Source organism: Ceratotherium simum, chromosome 28, assembly GCF_057802395.1.
Source record: "Ceratotherium simum simum isolate JZ-2026a chromosome 28, ASM5780239v1, whole genome shotgun sequence".
Taxonomy (NCBI): domain Eukaryota; kingdom Metazoa; phylum Chordata; class Mammalia; order Perissodactyla; family Rhinocerotidae; genus Ceratotherium; species Ceratotherium simum.
In genome coordinates, this window is record NC_141927.1 from 36987276 (window position 1) to 37002738 (window position 15463).

A 15463-nucleotide genomic window follows, 5' to 3' on the forward strand; every position below is an offset into this window, starting at 1 on the left:
TTTCTCCTCTTTCATTTCTGATTTTACTTATTTGTGCCTTCTCTCTTTTTTTCTTGGTGAGTCTAGCTAAAGATTTGTTGATTTTGTTTATCTTTTCAGAGAACCAGCTCTTGGTTTTATTAATTTTTTCTATTGTTTTTTTAGTCTCTATTTCATTTATTTCTGCTCTGATTTTTATTATTTCCCTTCTTCTACTGATTTTGGGCTTTGTTTGTTCTTCTTTTTCCAGTTCCTTTTTGTCCATTGTTAGATTGTTTATTTGTGATTTTTCTTCTTTGTTGAGATAGGCCTATATTGCTAGAAACTTCCCTCTTAGAACTGCTTTTGCCATATCCCATAAATTCTGGCATGTTGTATTTTCATTTTCATTTGTCTCCAGGTATTTTTTGATTTCTCCTTTGATTTCTTCATTGACCGAATCATTGTTCAGTAGCATTTTGTTTAATCTCCACATATTTGTGGATTTTCTGATTTTCTTCTTATAGTTGATTTCTAGTTTCATACCATTGTGGTCAGAAAAGATGCTTGGTAGTATTTCAATCTTCTTAAATTTATGGAGACTTGTTTTGTGGCCTAATATGTGATTAATCTTGGAGAATGTTCCATGTGCATTTGAAAAGAATGTGTATTCTTTGGTTTTGGGATTGAATATTCTGTGTATATCTACTAGGTCCATCTGTTCTAATGTGTCATGTAAGGCCAGTGTTTCCTTATTGATCTTCTGTTTGGATGATCTATCCATTGGTGTAAGTGGAGTGTTAAAGTCCCCTACTATTATTGTTTTACTGTCTATTTCTCTTTTTGTGTCTGTTAATAATTTCTTTGTATATGTAGGTGCTCCTACATTGGGTGCGTAGCTATTTACAAGTGTTATAACCTCTTGTTGGATAGTTCCCTTGATCATTGTGTAATGTCCTTCTTTGTCTCTTTTTACAGTTTTTGCTTTAAATTCTATTTTTTCTGATATGAGTATTGCTACCCCAGTTTTCTTTTCATTGCCATTTGTGTGGAGTATCTTTTTCCATCCCTCACTTTCAGTTTGTGTGTGTCTTTAGGTCTGAAGTGTGTCTCTTGTATGCAGCATATATATGGGTATTGTTTTTTTGTCCAATCAGCCACACTGTGCCTTTTTTTTATGTTTTTTTAATTGATGTTTTAACAGTTTTTACCATTGTGAATTTTTGGGTTGTACATTTCTGTTTGTCCATCACCATATATATGTCTCCCTTCACCCCTTATGCCCACCCCCCACCCTCATTGCCCCTAGTAACCACAATACAGTTTTCTCTGTCCATGTGTTGGTTTATATTCCACATATGAGTAACATCGTACACTGTCTGTCTTTCTCTTTCTGGCTTACTTCACTTAATGTAATACCCTCCAGGCCCATCCATGTTGTTGCAAATGGGACGATTTTGTCTTTTTGTATGGCTGAGTAGTATTCCATTGTATATATACACCACATTTTCTTCATCCAATCGTCAGTCAAGGGACGCTTAGGTTGCTTCCACTTCTTGGCTATAGTGAATAATGCTGCAGTGAACATAGGGGTGCATAAGCCTCTTTGGATTGTTGATTTCAGGTTCATTGGATAGATTCCCAGTCACACTGTGCCTTTTAATTGGAGCATTTAGTCCATTGATGTTTAAAGTAGCTATTGATAAGTATGTACTTACTGCCATTTTTTAACTTTTTTTCCTCGATGTTTTAGTAGTCTTTCTCTGTTACTTTATTCTTCTCTTGCTCTCTTCCCTTATGGTTTGATGGGGTTTTTTAGTATTATGTTTGGGTTCCTTTCTCTTAGTTTTTTGTGTGTTTATTATAGGTTTCTGGTTTGTGATTACCATGGGGTCCATATACAGTAATCTACATATATAGGAATCTATATTAAGTTGATTGTCTCTTTAGTTTGACCTCTGTCTGAAAGCTCCACTCTTTAACTTCCCTCCTGCCACATTTTATGCTTTTGATATCATATCTAACCTCTTTTTTGTGCATTTGTGTCCATTACCCTCTTATCATGGAAATAGATAATTTTTCCTATTTGTGATCTCCTCTTTTCCCCTTAAATAAGTCCCTTTAGCATTTCTTGTAGTACTGGTTTCTTGATGACAAACTCCTTTAATTTTTGCTTGTCTGGGAAACTTTTTCTCTCTCCTTCTATTTTGACTGATAACCTTGCCGGGGACAGTATCCTTGGCTGTGGGTTTTTTCCTTTTAGCATGTTAAATATATCATGCCACTTTCTTCTAGCCTGTAAGGTTTCTGCTGAGAGTCAGCTGATAGCCTTATGGGGTTTTCTTTGTATGTAACTTGTCTTTCTCTTGCAGCTTTTAGGATTCTCTCTTTATCTTTAATTCTGGACATTTTAATTATGATGTGTCATGGTGTGGGCCTCTTTGGGTTTATCTTGTTTGGTGCTCTCTGTGCTTCCTGTACCTGGATATCTGTTTCCTTCCTTCGGTTAGGGAAGTTTTCATCTATTACTTCTTCAAATAGATTCTCTGCCCCTTTGTCTCGCTCTTCTCCTTCCGGGACACCTATAACACAGATGTTAGTGCGCTTGATATTGCCACAGAGGTCTCTTAGACTTTCCTCACTCTTTTTAATTCTTTTTTCTTTTACTTGTTCAGCTTGGGTGATTTCTTCTAGTCTTTTGTCGAGCTTGCAGATCCATTCTTCTGTATCCTCTACTCTGCTTTTGAGTCCCTCTAGTGAATTTTTCATTTCCAGTATTGTATTCTTCATTTCTGATTGGTTCTTTTTTATATCTTCCATTTCTTTGTTGGTGTTCTCACTGAGTTCATCCATTCTTCTCCCAAGATCAGTGAGCATCCTTAACACTCTTTGTTTGAACTCTCCCTTGGGTAGGTTGCTCATTTCTGTTTCACTTAGTTCCTTTTCTGGGGTTTTGTCCTGTTCCCTTACTTGGAATATATTCCTTTGCCTCCTCATTTTGCCTCTTTCCCTGTGCTTGTGTTTATGTATTACGTAGGTCAGCTGTGTCTCCTGCTATTGGAGAGGTGACCTTATATAAGTGATGCCTTATGAGGCCCAGCAGTGTGCTTCCCTCAGTTCTGAATGTTCCAGGAGTGAGCCCTATCTGGGCTATGTGTGTCCTTCTGTTGTGGTGTGGTTGCTCTCCCTGTAGGTGCCCAGGCAGGCTGAGCTATGCCCCTGGCCAGATGTTGTAATGCTCAGCTGCTTGTAGTTGTTGTGGCCCCTATAATTTCTTTATCGTGTGTGGGGAGCCCTAGCACAGTTGGCTGCAAGTTCTAATAGCACATTTGTGTTGCAGTATTTCTTTTAAATGAGTAGGCGCCCAGCATGGCAGGTTGTTAGGCTCAGGGGCTTACCAATGCTATAAGCCTCCCACCTTTAGGACTCTTGTCAGCTCTCTGAGGATTGCAGCTGGGTGGCGCTGGCCTCAGGCACGGGAGCACCCAATTGTTTCAGGCTTTGGAAGGTGGAGCAAACCGCCTATGTGGGTCTTTGAGAAGCACAAGTCTTCTGCAGCTGACAAGCCCCGCCTCCAACAGGGCAACACACAGTCAACACAGTCCTGCCCCGTGTGCGCACCCCGACCTCCTGAAGTGGACCCAGTCTCTCCAAGGTGGGAGCCCCACACATTCCACCACCGCCTCACACTCTCCACCCGCTCTTTGCACATGCCCTGCCCCACAGAGGTGGACCCACTCGCCAGGCTGTGGAGAATCCAGGAAGCTAACTTAGCAGGCCCACAAGTTGCCCGAGGGCTTGTTGTTAGGTGGGGCCAGTCCCTAGGGTGGGCTGCCTGCCCTGGCTGAGCTGGATTAAATCAATGCTCTAGTGGGTGGGGCAGACCATGGGCTAGCAGACCCCAGGGAGAACTCCAGTGGCGTCTGCCAATGTCTGTGTCAGCTCGCCCACACCAGGCCACAACAATGGCCACTGCTAATGTCCCAGTCCCTGGAGAGGTCTCACCTCTTACCAAAATGCACTGATTCACCAAAGCACTGTGCACCTTTCTTTCTGGTGATTTTAGGTTGCTTTCTGAAATGGGTGAATTTGTGCGTGAGCCCTTTGAGAGCCGGTTTTAATTTCTTTGTGAACCAGCTTTTCTAGGGGTACTCCCCAGTGTTTTAGTAGCAAGCAATGTCAGATATTATGCCACTCATCTCTATTGTGCTGGGTCCAAAAAATGCCTATAGCGGGAGCACACCACAGCTCCGGGCCCGCCTCTGCCAGGGAGGGCTGCGTACCTTTTGGCTGCTACCTGGTGGCTGTGAAGCGCTGCGGCTTGTGAAGGTGGTGTTTTTTTCTCTCCAGAAGGGAGTTTCTCTGTCTTCCACTTCAGTTTCGGTTGTTGTTTGTTGCAGGAGTTCCTCTTATCCGGTTTTCAGTTCTCTCTCAGGGGTAAATTTTTCCACGAGTAGTTGTAAATTGGCTGTGTCCATGGAAGGAGATGAGTTCAGAGTCTCCCTACGTTGCCATCTTCACTTCTTTCCTCTCGTTTCTTAATGTAGAAAATTAGAGCATTGGTATTGTATCTTTATTGTTTTCTAACATAAGTATTCAGACTATTGTATTAGCTATACAATGCGAATTTTCATTTTTTTTTTAATAATTTTATTTATTTATATTTTTCCCCCCAAAGCCCCAGTAGATAGTTGCATGTCATAGCTGCACATCACTCTAGTTGCTGTATGTGGGACATGGCCTCAGCATGGCCGGAGAAGCGGTGCGTCAGTGCATGCCCAGGATCCGAACCCGGGCCTCCAGCAGTGGAGCACGTGCACTCAACTGCTAAGCCACGGGGCCGGCCTCAAATTTTGATATTTTTAATTTCACTTTCATTCTGTTCAAATATTTTCTAACTTTGTATTTTCTTGTTTGACTCATATGTTGTTTAAAAATAAATTGCTAATACCTATCTAATTGGAGATTTTCTAGGTATTGTTTTGTTAAAAATTTCTAATTTAGCTCATTTGCAAACAGAATATATTCTGTATGATTTCATTGTTTGGCTTATCTTCATGATTGTTCTCAAGCTTATTGAATAGAAAATGTTTTCTGCAGGTGTAGAGTGTGGTGTTCTATAGGGTCTTTTGGTTGAGAGCTCAAATTATTTGAGAGCCGTTTTCTTGTTTTTTTTTTTTTTTGTGAGGAGATCAGCCCTGTGCTAACATCTGCCAGTCCTCCTCTTTTTTTGCTGAGGAAGACTGGCCCTGAGCCAACATCCGTGCCCATCTTCCTCCACTTTATATGGGACGCCGCCACAGCATGGCCTGCCAAGCAGTGCGTTGGTGCGCGCCCGGTATCTGAACTGGCAAACCCCAGGCTGCCGCACCGGATTGCGCACACTTAACTGCTTGCACCACCGTGCCAGCCCCATGAGCTATTTTCAAATCTTCTGTATCCTTGATAATTTTTTTTGTGTGTATCTGTTCTATCAATTCCTGAGAAAAGAATGTTCAAGTCTTTAAATATGATTTTTCTTTTAGTTCTTTCGATTTTTCCCCATATGCTTGAAGCACTGTTACATGAATGAATACTGGATATGTTTATGTCTTCCTAATGATTTTATTGTTTTGTCGTTATAAAATACACCTCTATCTCTAGTAATGCTAATTGTTAGAAGTCTAATTTTCATAGCTACATTGCCATTTTTATGGTTAGTGTTTGTATGATATGTCTTTTTTGTGTGTGTGTAAGGAATATCAGCCCTGAGCTAACATCTGATACCAATCCTCCTCTTTTTTGCTGAGGAAGATTGGCCCTGGGCTAACATCTGTGCCCATCTTTGTCTACTTTATATTGGATGCTGCCACAGCCTGGCTTGACAAATGGTGCATCGGTGTGCGCCTGGGATCCAAACCAGCGACCCCATGCCGCCGAAGCGGAGCGTGCGCACTTAACCGCTGTGCCACCAGGACGGCCCCTGTATGGTATGTCTTTTATCATTCTTTTATTCTCAAGTCATATGTGGAATTATATTTATTGTGAATTTCTGTAAAAACCAGATAGTAAGATATTTTTTGTGTGTTAGAAAATGTCTTTTATTGGAGTGTTTAGACCATTTACCTTTAATGTAATTATTGATATAAAGTTTGTCTATGATGTTATAATTTCTATTTTCCCCATCTGTTATTAGGTTTTTTGATCTTCCTTTCTTGACTTCTTTTAGAATAATAGCATGATATTTTAATGTTCCATTTTATTCCCTTTGATTTTTATCTATATTTGTTTTATTTTATAATAGTTGCTCTAGAGATTGACATATGCATCTTTGACTTACCACAGTCTACCTTGAATTAATGTTATACCACTTCATGTATAACATAAAAAGGCTATGCTATAATTCCATTTATAACTTTTGTCATCTGTGTTTTTCTTTTTATCATTTTAGCTTTTACAGCAGTGTATTATAAATTGCACAATACAGTTTTCATTTGGGCTTAAAATGGTACAGGTGTTTCAAAGAGATTAGGAAAAGTATTAAAATTGTGTATATTTACTCACTTATTTAACAATCCTGGTGTTTTTCAATTCTTCATATCCATTTAAATTTCCACTAATATCATGTATCTTCGGACTGAAGAACTTCTTTTAACATTTCTTATGCAGATTCACAGATGACAAAATTTTAGTTTTGTTTATCTAAATATTATTTACTTCTTCTTTAATTTTGAAGGACATATTTACTCAATATAAAATTATAGCCCCTTTAAAGATGCTACATTGGCATTTACTGTTTCTAATGAGAGGTTAGCCACTTTTTGTGTCATTTTTCCCCTTTAGAATTATGTCATGTGTCTGACTGGTTCCTCTTTACCTTAGGTTTTCATCAGTTTGGTTATGATATGCCTAGGTGTAAAAATTTTTCTTTGCATTTATCCTGCTTAGGCTTTGCTAAACTTCTTGAATATCTGAGTTTATGTATTTTAAAACTTTGAGGAGTTTTTAGCCACTAGTTCTTCTAATATGTATTCTGCCTCGTTGTCTCTCTCCTCTGCTTCTATAACTCCAGTTACACATGTTAGACTTCTTTTTATTAACCAAAGGTCACTGAGGTTCAGTTCATTTTGCTTCTAAAGTTTTATTTTTTTTTCATCAAACTGGATACTTTCTATTCCTTTATTTTTTTTAGTTTATGGATTTTTTTCCTTCAATCTGCTGTTAGAATTACTCTTCATTTGTTTTTTTAATAATTTTTATTTTGTTCTATGATTCCCCATCTGCTCATTCATTATACTATTTTAAAAATTTCCAGGGCCAGCCCCATGGCCTAGTGGGTAAGTTCGACACACCTGGTTTTGGCAGCCTGGGTTCGGTTCCCAGGCGCAGACCTACACCACTCATTGGTGGCCATGCTGTGGCGGCGACCCACATACAAAATAGAGGAAGACTGGCACAGATGTTAGCTCAGGGCGAATCTTCCTCAAGCAAAAATAGGAAGATTGGCAATAGGTGTTAGCTCAGAGCGACTCTTCCTCAGCCAAAAAAAAAAAAAAAAAAAGTTTCCTTGAAAATATTTACAATAGTTACTTTAAATTTTTGCTCCCTAATTCCATCATCTAGGTCAACACATGGTCTATTTCATCTGACTTCTTTTTCTCTTGTTTAGAGATTGTCTTGTCCTGTTTCTTCACATATCTGGTAATTTTGGATGGCATACTGGACAGCATGGATAATACTTTTCAGAGACTATTGACTGTGTTACAGTTTTTTGAAAGGAATTGAATTTTGCTTTACAAGGCAGTGAACTTCTGCTTAGTTCTGTCTCCCTGTCTCCCTTATGAAGCACAATAGATGAAAATGCTCAGTAAATTTGAATTGGAGGTATCAGTGAGAATTTAAGTGTTTTAATATATTTAGAAGGTTAAATGTAAACAGATACAAATGAATGTGATATATGTGATTACATATTTGTGTGCCTACATATATATCTAGAAAAAAATATGTATACATAAGATTTCTATCCCTTGAAAGGATCCAGAAGCAATGACACACTGGTAGCAATGAGCACACTTAGCACCCAGATCTTCACTTCTAATACTATTCTCAACTAAAAGCATTCTGTGATCGAATATGATATAATCTGACCATCAACATAATAATAGCCTTTAAAACATTAATAAAGCAATAATCCGTGAGTTCACACTGATATAAATAAATAGATAAAATACACAGCTCTCACTTACAGTAGCAAGAAAACTAGTAAACATAGAAGAAACTATAAATTTAGAAAGTCATCAACGGAAAAAATAGTAACTTTACCATGGTAAGACCTAGCAGACAACACCTTATTTAAGTAATCCAAGTTAAATATTTTCAATAAAAAATTGATGTCATGTACTTTCTGGTATTATGCACAAAGAAGGACACAATAGACTATCATTGCTGTGTTGTGCAGGACAAAAATGCATAACCTGAGTCTAATCATGAGGAACTATTAGGAAAAAGTAAAGATTAAAAGACATTCATAATTTGCCTGTAATCTTCAAAAATGTCAAGATAAAGAAATACAAAGAAAATCTGAGGAACTGTTACAGATGAAAAGACTCTAAAAAGACATAAAAACTAAATAAAATATTTGATACTAGATGGATGCTAGAATGAATAGATGGATCTCTATTTCTATTTATCTATCTATAGTGACCAATAGATACACAAACTTATATATGAAATACATTATTTTGATAATTTGAAAAATTGAATATGAACTGTTTATTAGATAATAGTAATATATCTAGGTTTCATTTCTGATTTTCGTCAATGTAACGTGGCAATGTAAGAAAGTGTCCTTGTTCTTAGAAAATATACACCTGAATATTTGAGTAAAAAGGCATAATTTCCCCAATTTCCTCTCAATGCTTCAGAAACAAGTGTGTGTGTGTGTGTGTGTGTGTGTGTGTGTGGAGAGTGAAAGACAGGGTGAGAGAGAGAGAGAGAATGATAAAGCAAACAGGACAAAATGTAAACCATTGGCGAATCTGAGTAAAGGATATATGGAATTTCTTGTATTATTCCTCTAAGTGTTTTTAAATTTGAAAAATAACAAAATGATGTTATCAAATGAGAATAAAATACAATGGCAAACCAAAAAGGATTATAAGAGAATGTTTAGGTATGATGGAGCGACTTTAAAACACTCACTACAGACTCCAGCTGTCCTCTGACCAGGAGCCACCCACCTGCTCATAAAGTCAGTTCAAAAACAATTGTGTTTTCTTTTCCCTGGACCATGAACACATCCTTATTCTTTCTCCCTCTAACTGTCTCCAGCTATTTACTAGAATCTGTTCCCTCTCTCAAGGGCTTATTTCAGGCAAGAACTTAAATTAGGGACTTGATGTTACTTATACCAAAATAACACTTTCTTCAAAGATGTTTCTTTGTTCAAACAGATCTGAGTGTTTTTTCTGTCTGTTCAAACAAAAGCTACTCAGCAAAAACAAGCAGTTTCTTTCCAACATAAATCCTTTATTCCAGACAACCTTGTTTCTTAATGTTTCCTCAATTCTGAAACATTATCATCTCTACTCAGTTCCCCCTCAGGGTGCAGCAAATGTTTTTAGCTCTTCATTTTGCCTTTCCTGACTTTTTATTCCTCCTTTCTGATTATTCTTTTTATCGTAGCAAAAGTTTACACCAGTTAGGTCATTTGTCACACATAGTCTTACAATGTGATTGTATTTCATTTATGCCTTGTCTCACATGGCCCTTTAAAATTCAGGTTATTGATACTTAAAGTAAGCATGCAGTAAATAATCACCTGAGTAAAATTATTAAAAAAAAATTGTTGGGAAGGAGCTTTGGCTGCTCAAGCCTCCCTCTACTTCAGCCATCACTCCACCCAAAAAATGGGGAACAGTAAATTCTGATTGGATTTTTTGAAACAAGGAACTAGGCACAGATTATTGCATTTTATTGCATTGTCTTCCTTCCTCTTAGGAGCCAGGCTTACTGCAGAGGGCGGAGTTCTACTCTTCTTCCCATTAATCAAGGAAGATCCTGCCCCACCAGAATGTGCTGTGGTTTTGCAGTGTTGCATGTGGGTAGATGGGTCTGATTCCATTGTTCTAGATTAGTAAAAGTCACTTCCCCTTAGATATAACCACGTGGTTTCAAAATATGCTGCATGAGTAATAAATATAAAATATTTTCACTATCTGATTGATTCCTCTTTGTATATCTTCAACTGTTTCAAAACTGGAGCACAGTTTCACTGTGCTGTGTGTTGCCTCCCTCAAACCCCAAAAGACATTGCATATGAACAAGCAAAACACAAAGCAAGTGCTAATTGTTAGAATCATCAGAGTATTATGACTAGGTTCAAAAACAAACACCACATTTGAATTCTCCAAAACTATCTACATAAGTTAAACAGTGCCAATTAGGGCCACCAAGTTTGAAATTTAACACTTGATTTCTCTAATTCTTGGCCTATGTCTTATGAAGCACTAAATGACAATTTGTATTCAATTTTAAATTTTTGTAAAGATCAGGTTTTCAGATGATAGTAGAAACATAAGTAAGAAAATGTACAAAATATATCTTTTTGAATCGAAATTTCAAAAGGTTAAATTTAGAACCTATGAAAAATTGACAAGTACATTGTAATAAGACTGACATAGATTATAACCTCTAAAAGTAATAACTTTTTAAAGAGGACATGTTGAACCCATGAGAAGAAAAAGAGTAAAATTTTAATAACTGTTAGGCTATGGGCCTCTTTTATTCCAAATATTTTGGTTAATAACAGTGACTAAGATCCCTAGAATTTTATGCAAATATTAATATGATTAGATAAAATAAAAAGTTTTTTACTGTATATTTCTCTGGATAGCTAGCTTGCTATACATTTTAGCAAAGCAAATTAAACCTTATCACACCAGAGCAATACTGCATGCATTTTTTCGATCACACATCTTTCCTTTTAGTGTTGTACCAACATAGTTTGATTGTTCTCCATAACTTATTTTTTTTTAAATGTATAAGCACATATTTTGTAAGGGTGGGATAAATTAATATAAAATTTTCTAGGATAATTTAAATTTTTCCATGTTTGTATTAAACTCATAAATATTTACCTATAACATTAGTATGACAAATAATAGAAAGTGACTAAATGTGAGGGTCACATTTAAAATGAATAAAATATTGCAAATTTACGATAAAAATAATAGAATAGCCCCATATGACTTTCTAACTTTTCAATTTTTCTGTAGGATTTTCTGTAATATTTTTTAACAGTAGCAAAAAGCAAAATGTTCCCGCGTGTATACAATTAAAATCATTATACATCAAAAACTTCAAAATTAGCAAGCTTAGAAATACAACTGAGGAAAGCACAGAATTGACCCTTGAGTTAAACTGGTGAGTTAGTCTGCCCGAACTATGCAAAGGTAGAGATTATTTATGGGACAGAGAATAAAATGGGTTGGAAAGAAGACAGAAAAAAAATTATAGAAGTCAAATTGGTTTTGACTATTGAAAAAAGAAAAAAGCTTATTACCTAGTATGCTGATATATAAAATATAATTGTAATACAGCATGACAAATGTTAAGATAGAGGAACTTAAAATTTACAATAATGTGGTTATTTCTTTGCCATTTGTGTTGTATTTAATGGCATGAAACCACCGCATGCAAGAATACTTTCTCTATTCGTAGAATTCAGAGGTGTTCCTCCAATCAAATTTTTGCTATATCTTTTAGAAAATGATACTTGATACTCTATGTAATAAGATATTGTTTATTCATCTCTTGAACTCAGAGAACATTTGTGCTTTTAAACTGCCATCCTATCGTTGTTAACTGTGCACTGATGTCATAAAGGCCCCATCTTTATTTGATTTTCATCTCTTCATGTTCCATACTCAATGATTAGGCTGACATGCATAAGAATAAAAGTTGGGTTTTTTTCTGTCTTTGCCCTCAAGTCTTCACAGTGACATTACAATTGTGGTTTATACATATGAAACCTTTCTAAAGAAACGAAATTATGTTAAATTACAGAAGTCCGAACTTTTGTTTTATTCCAAAATAATATCTTCAGGTCATTGTGTTTCACTCAGTGCTTTGGGAACAGTTTCTCTGAATTGTATGTAAGGCCTGTTTATCAGCCGCATAAGAAAATAATCTGCCAAACATTGTAATCACAGAACATTCACTTTAGGTCCTCATCATCCTAATGGCCCTGTTTTCTACATTCACTTTTCTCAGGCAGTAGGTGCTTTCCCCTGTGTTTATCACTTCTTCGATGGCTGAGAAAGCAAATGAGTCAAAAGCTAAGGGATGCCTCACTTGGCTTACCTTCTTTCTCTTCGTTGGAGATTTTTACAAAAGACTAGATATAGAGGCTCTGGACAGTAGCAGGCTTGAACTACACACCAGAAAGTTAGTTGATTTATTTAAAGAAATCTGATCTGCTATAAGAACTTGGTCACTGGCAAAATGCTATTCCCGCTAAGTGCCTTATGTCAAAAACATTTTTCTGTAACAGAATAACAGCTCTCGGGAATTATATAATAATTAGATTTTTTTTTTATTAGCTATAGTAATGTTAGATGTTGTGCTTACACAAGTAAGAATGCCATATCATGGGGATGCAAAACAAGATGAGTCTTTTTACATTTAAAAAAACTGTACAGTAATTCATTAGGATCTCCAGTTATCAGAATTTTATTTTCATCCATTCAAATTTCCAGTGAAGACAGAACTAGTGTGATATTAAATGAAGTGAACATCTAAAATAGAACACATGTAGAAATATGTTCAAATTTAAGCAGATTTGTAAATGGAAATAAGAAAATGTACACTATAGTGAATATAATTTTAACGAAGTATTACAACAATTTAGCATTTAAACTATAAGTCTGTATTGTGCCCATGAAAGTATTTTAATAACTAGTCTTATCACCAATAATAGTAGTAATAGTTAAGATTTATTAAAATGCTAACATTTTTGCATGCCCCATACTAAGTACTTAATTTCATTTAATGCTCACAACAACCTTAAAAAGTAGGTACTACTATTATTCCTATTTTACAAGTAGGGAAACGGAGACACTGATACAGGCTATTTAGGAAGTACAAACGAATGCAAAGAAGTAAAATGGCACACACTTACTGCACTTGCAAGTCCAGTCACCTGGAAAACTGTCTGCATGACAATAACTGTATACAATCACACTGAAATCTACATTGTTTAATATATAATGGATTGTCATTGGTTTAAAATTTAACTTTGTAGAATAGGAAATTTTTAAGTGCATCTATATGCAATTTATAAAATATTAGTTTTAACATTTAATTGTGATTGTAAAGGTGAAAACTTTATATTTACAAAAATACAAAAAGATGTATAGTTTGATCACCAAGAGATTAGCTGTTGATTACACATTAATGTATTAAAAATGTCAACTCTGAAATGTAAGATTTAAATTTAAGGACTACCTGGTTTTACCAAAAACGATAATAAAGATATTCATATAAAAACAAAAACCTCACAAGGACAAAGAAAAGAAGATGAAGATAAAAGCCACAAATTTGAAAACTGAAAAATAGGTGAATGATTTTGTAGATGCAAAAAATTTGAATCAGGCGCCTGCAGAAGCAATCAAATTCAACTTGCAGAACCACTAAATGTTCAGGGATTTGCTATATTTATTACCTTGGAAGTAAAGGTAAATGTGGAACTAACAATAGAGGATTGGTTGAAAGCCTATTTTAGAAGCGGTTATACCCTCTCCCTCTCACACACACACACTTCCCCTGGTGCTTCTCAAACTGAAAATGCCCCCCTCTTTGGTCTGAATGAAGACTTGGAGAGCTATTCTCTGGAAAGGGAAAATAAGGATTCTCAGGATTCAGGGACAGTTGAGGACTAGAATATCACACCAAAACAGAGAGTTTAGGTAAAATAAAATTTCATTCCCTTACACCACATCCGGATCTACCTTCCAAGGGAGGTATTCGAAGAATCTTCTTTCATTAATCTTACAGCCCAAGAGAAAAGATCTTAAGATACAGACATCTGAGGTTACCCAATGAAAGAATATAGAAAAATCACTCCACAGTGAGGCCTCAAGCTAGCAAGCTTCAACCATGTGAACAGAGCTTCCAAGCAGATTTGCAGTGACTAATTTAGGATCATAAGGAGACAATTAGGACTGACAAAACATCTGAGGAAAGCATCTAATGTGACAAAGAGAGACCAAGACAAACAAATAGAAAAGAGGTTAAAAAAAAAAAAAAAAGATAATCTACAAATATATAATTATTTACAGTTAAATTTAATAATATTATAATTAAAGTAGTGTCTGCCACAGAGTAAGCAGTATAGATTGTGTTTATTAAATTAAAAAATATTCTTGTAAGTTTCTTAAAGTCAGAATGTAAAATTGATGATTTTTATATCCCAGTAACATCTCATTCCAATAAAAGCTCTACTTTATTTATAGCGTAAGTATAAAAAAAAAAAGATAATCTAGAGAGCTGAAGGAGGGAAGAAAGGAGGGAAAGAAATCATCAATAAGTTCTTCAAAGAAACGTAGAAAGTATTGCATTTATGAAACAATAACATGATATTAAAAAAAATAACAGTTGGGAACAAGAAAGACCCCTTGGAATTTAAAAATATCATATTGGCTGGTGTGTGGAGAATGGATTGTAGGTTGTAAGTAGAAAAAAATAGGAAAAAGACTAGAGCAATAATCTAAGCAATTGACTGTGGTTAGATTAGTAGGAATGTTACAGTGGTAAATCATCTGATTTTGTCTATTTTGAAGGAAAATCCAGTAGCCATTACTAATGGTTTGGACAAACAATGTGAGAGAAAAGCATAAATTAAGGATGAATCCAAGACATTTGACCAGAGACACCAGGTAACTAGCATAGCCATGAATTGAATCTATAGAAGAAACAAGATTGATGAAGGAAAATCAGAAATTTCAGATTTGAACAATAAATTTGAGAAGCGATATATGAATTATACAAATTTATATACATAATACAAATTGTTTTAATTAAAGATGGTGAATTGAATAACATGTAATACATTTACCCCTACTTTCTTCAAAACCAGTACCCAAATTACAGTACTTAAAAGAAGGGGTGTTATTGAAAGTGTGTGTGTGTGTGTGTGTGTGTGTGTGTGTGTACTTCCTATATTCAGCATCTAGAACAATCTTCTAAAGAAGAGATTGGAAGATTCTACTCTGGGCTATCTTACAAGCACAAGAGAACCAATATTTTCACTGAAAGCAGCTAGCCTAATTACTCTAATTGAAGACTCCAATCAAAGATTTTCAGTGCCACATGTTTAAATATGAAATGCCTAAATATCTGAGTTAAGAATCTGGCCTTAAATGCAGATATCAAAACAAACAAAGAATATGGGATAAAGCAAACATTATGCATAAAGAAGAATACTTGGAAAATAATTTTGGTAATATCAACATGGAGAAAATGAAGA

General features: G+C 35.6%; 1 protein-coding gene across 13 annotated transcripts in view; it reads left to right on the top strand.

Moving 5' to 3' along the window:
* LOC101399254 (mucin-16-like) overlaps positions 1-15463 on the top strand; it is a 118212-nt gene that overhangs the window by 78222 nt on the left and 24527 nt on the right. For 8 of the 13 annotated variants that reach the window (XM_087418554.1, XM_087418555.1, XM_087418556.1 and 5 more), the window contains one exon: positions 5752-5927. The exons of 1 other annotated variant lie outside the window; for it this stretch is intronic. Coding sequence is in view for 5 of the 12 variants with exons in the window: in XM_087418553.1 (XP_087274679.1) it covers positions 5752-5822 (71 nt within the window). In the remaining 7 variants the exon portion in view is untranslated. Of the gene's footprint in view, positions 1-5751; positions 5928-9936; positions 10493-15463 lie in introns of those variants that run through there. 4 more of the 13 variants (XM_087418562.1, XM_087418549.1, XM_087418563.1 and 1 more) reach the window with 2 other exon arrangements.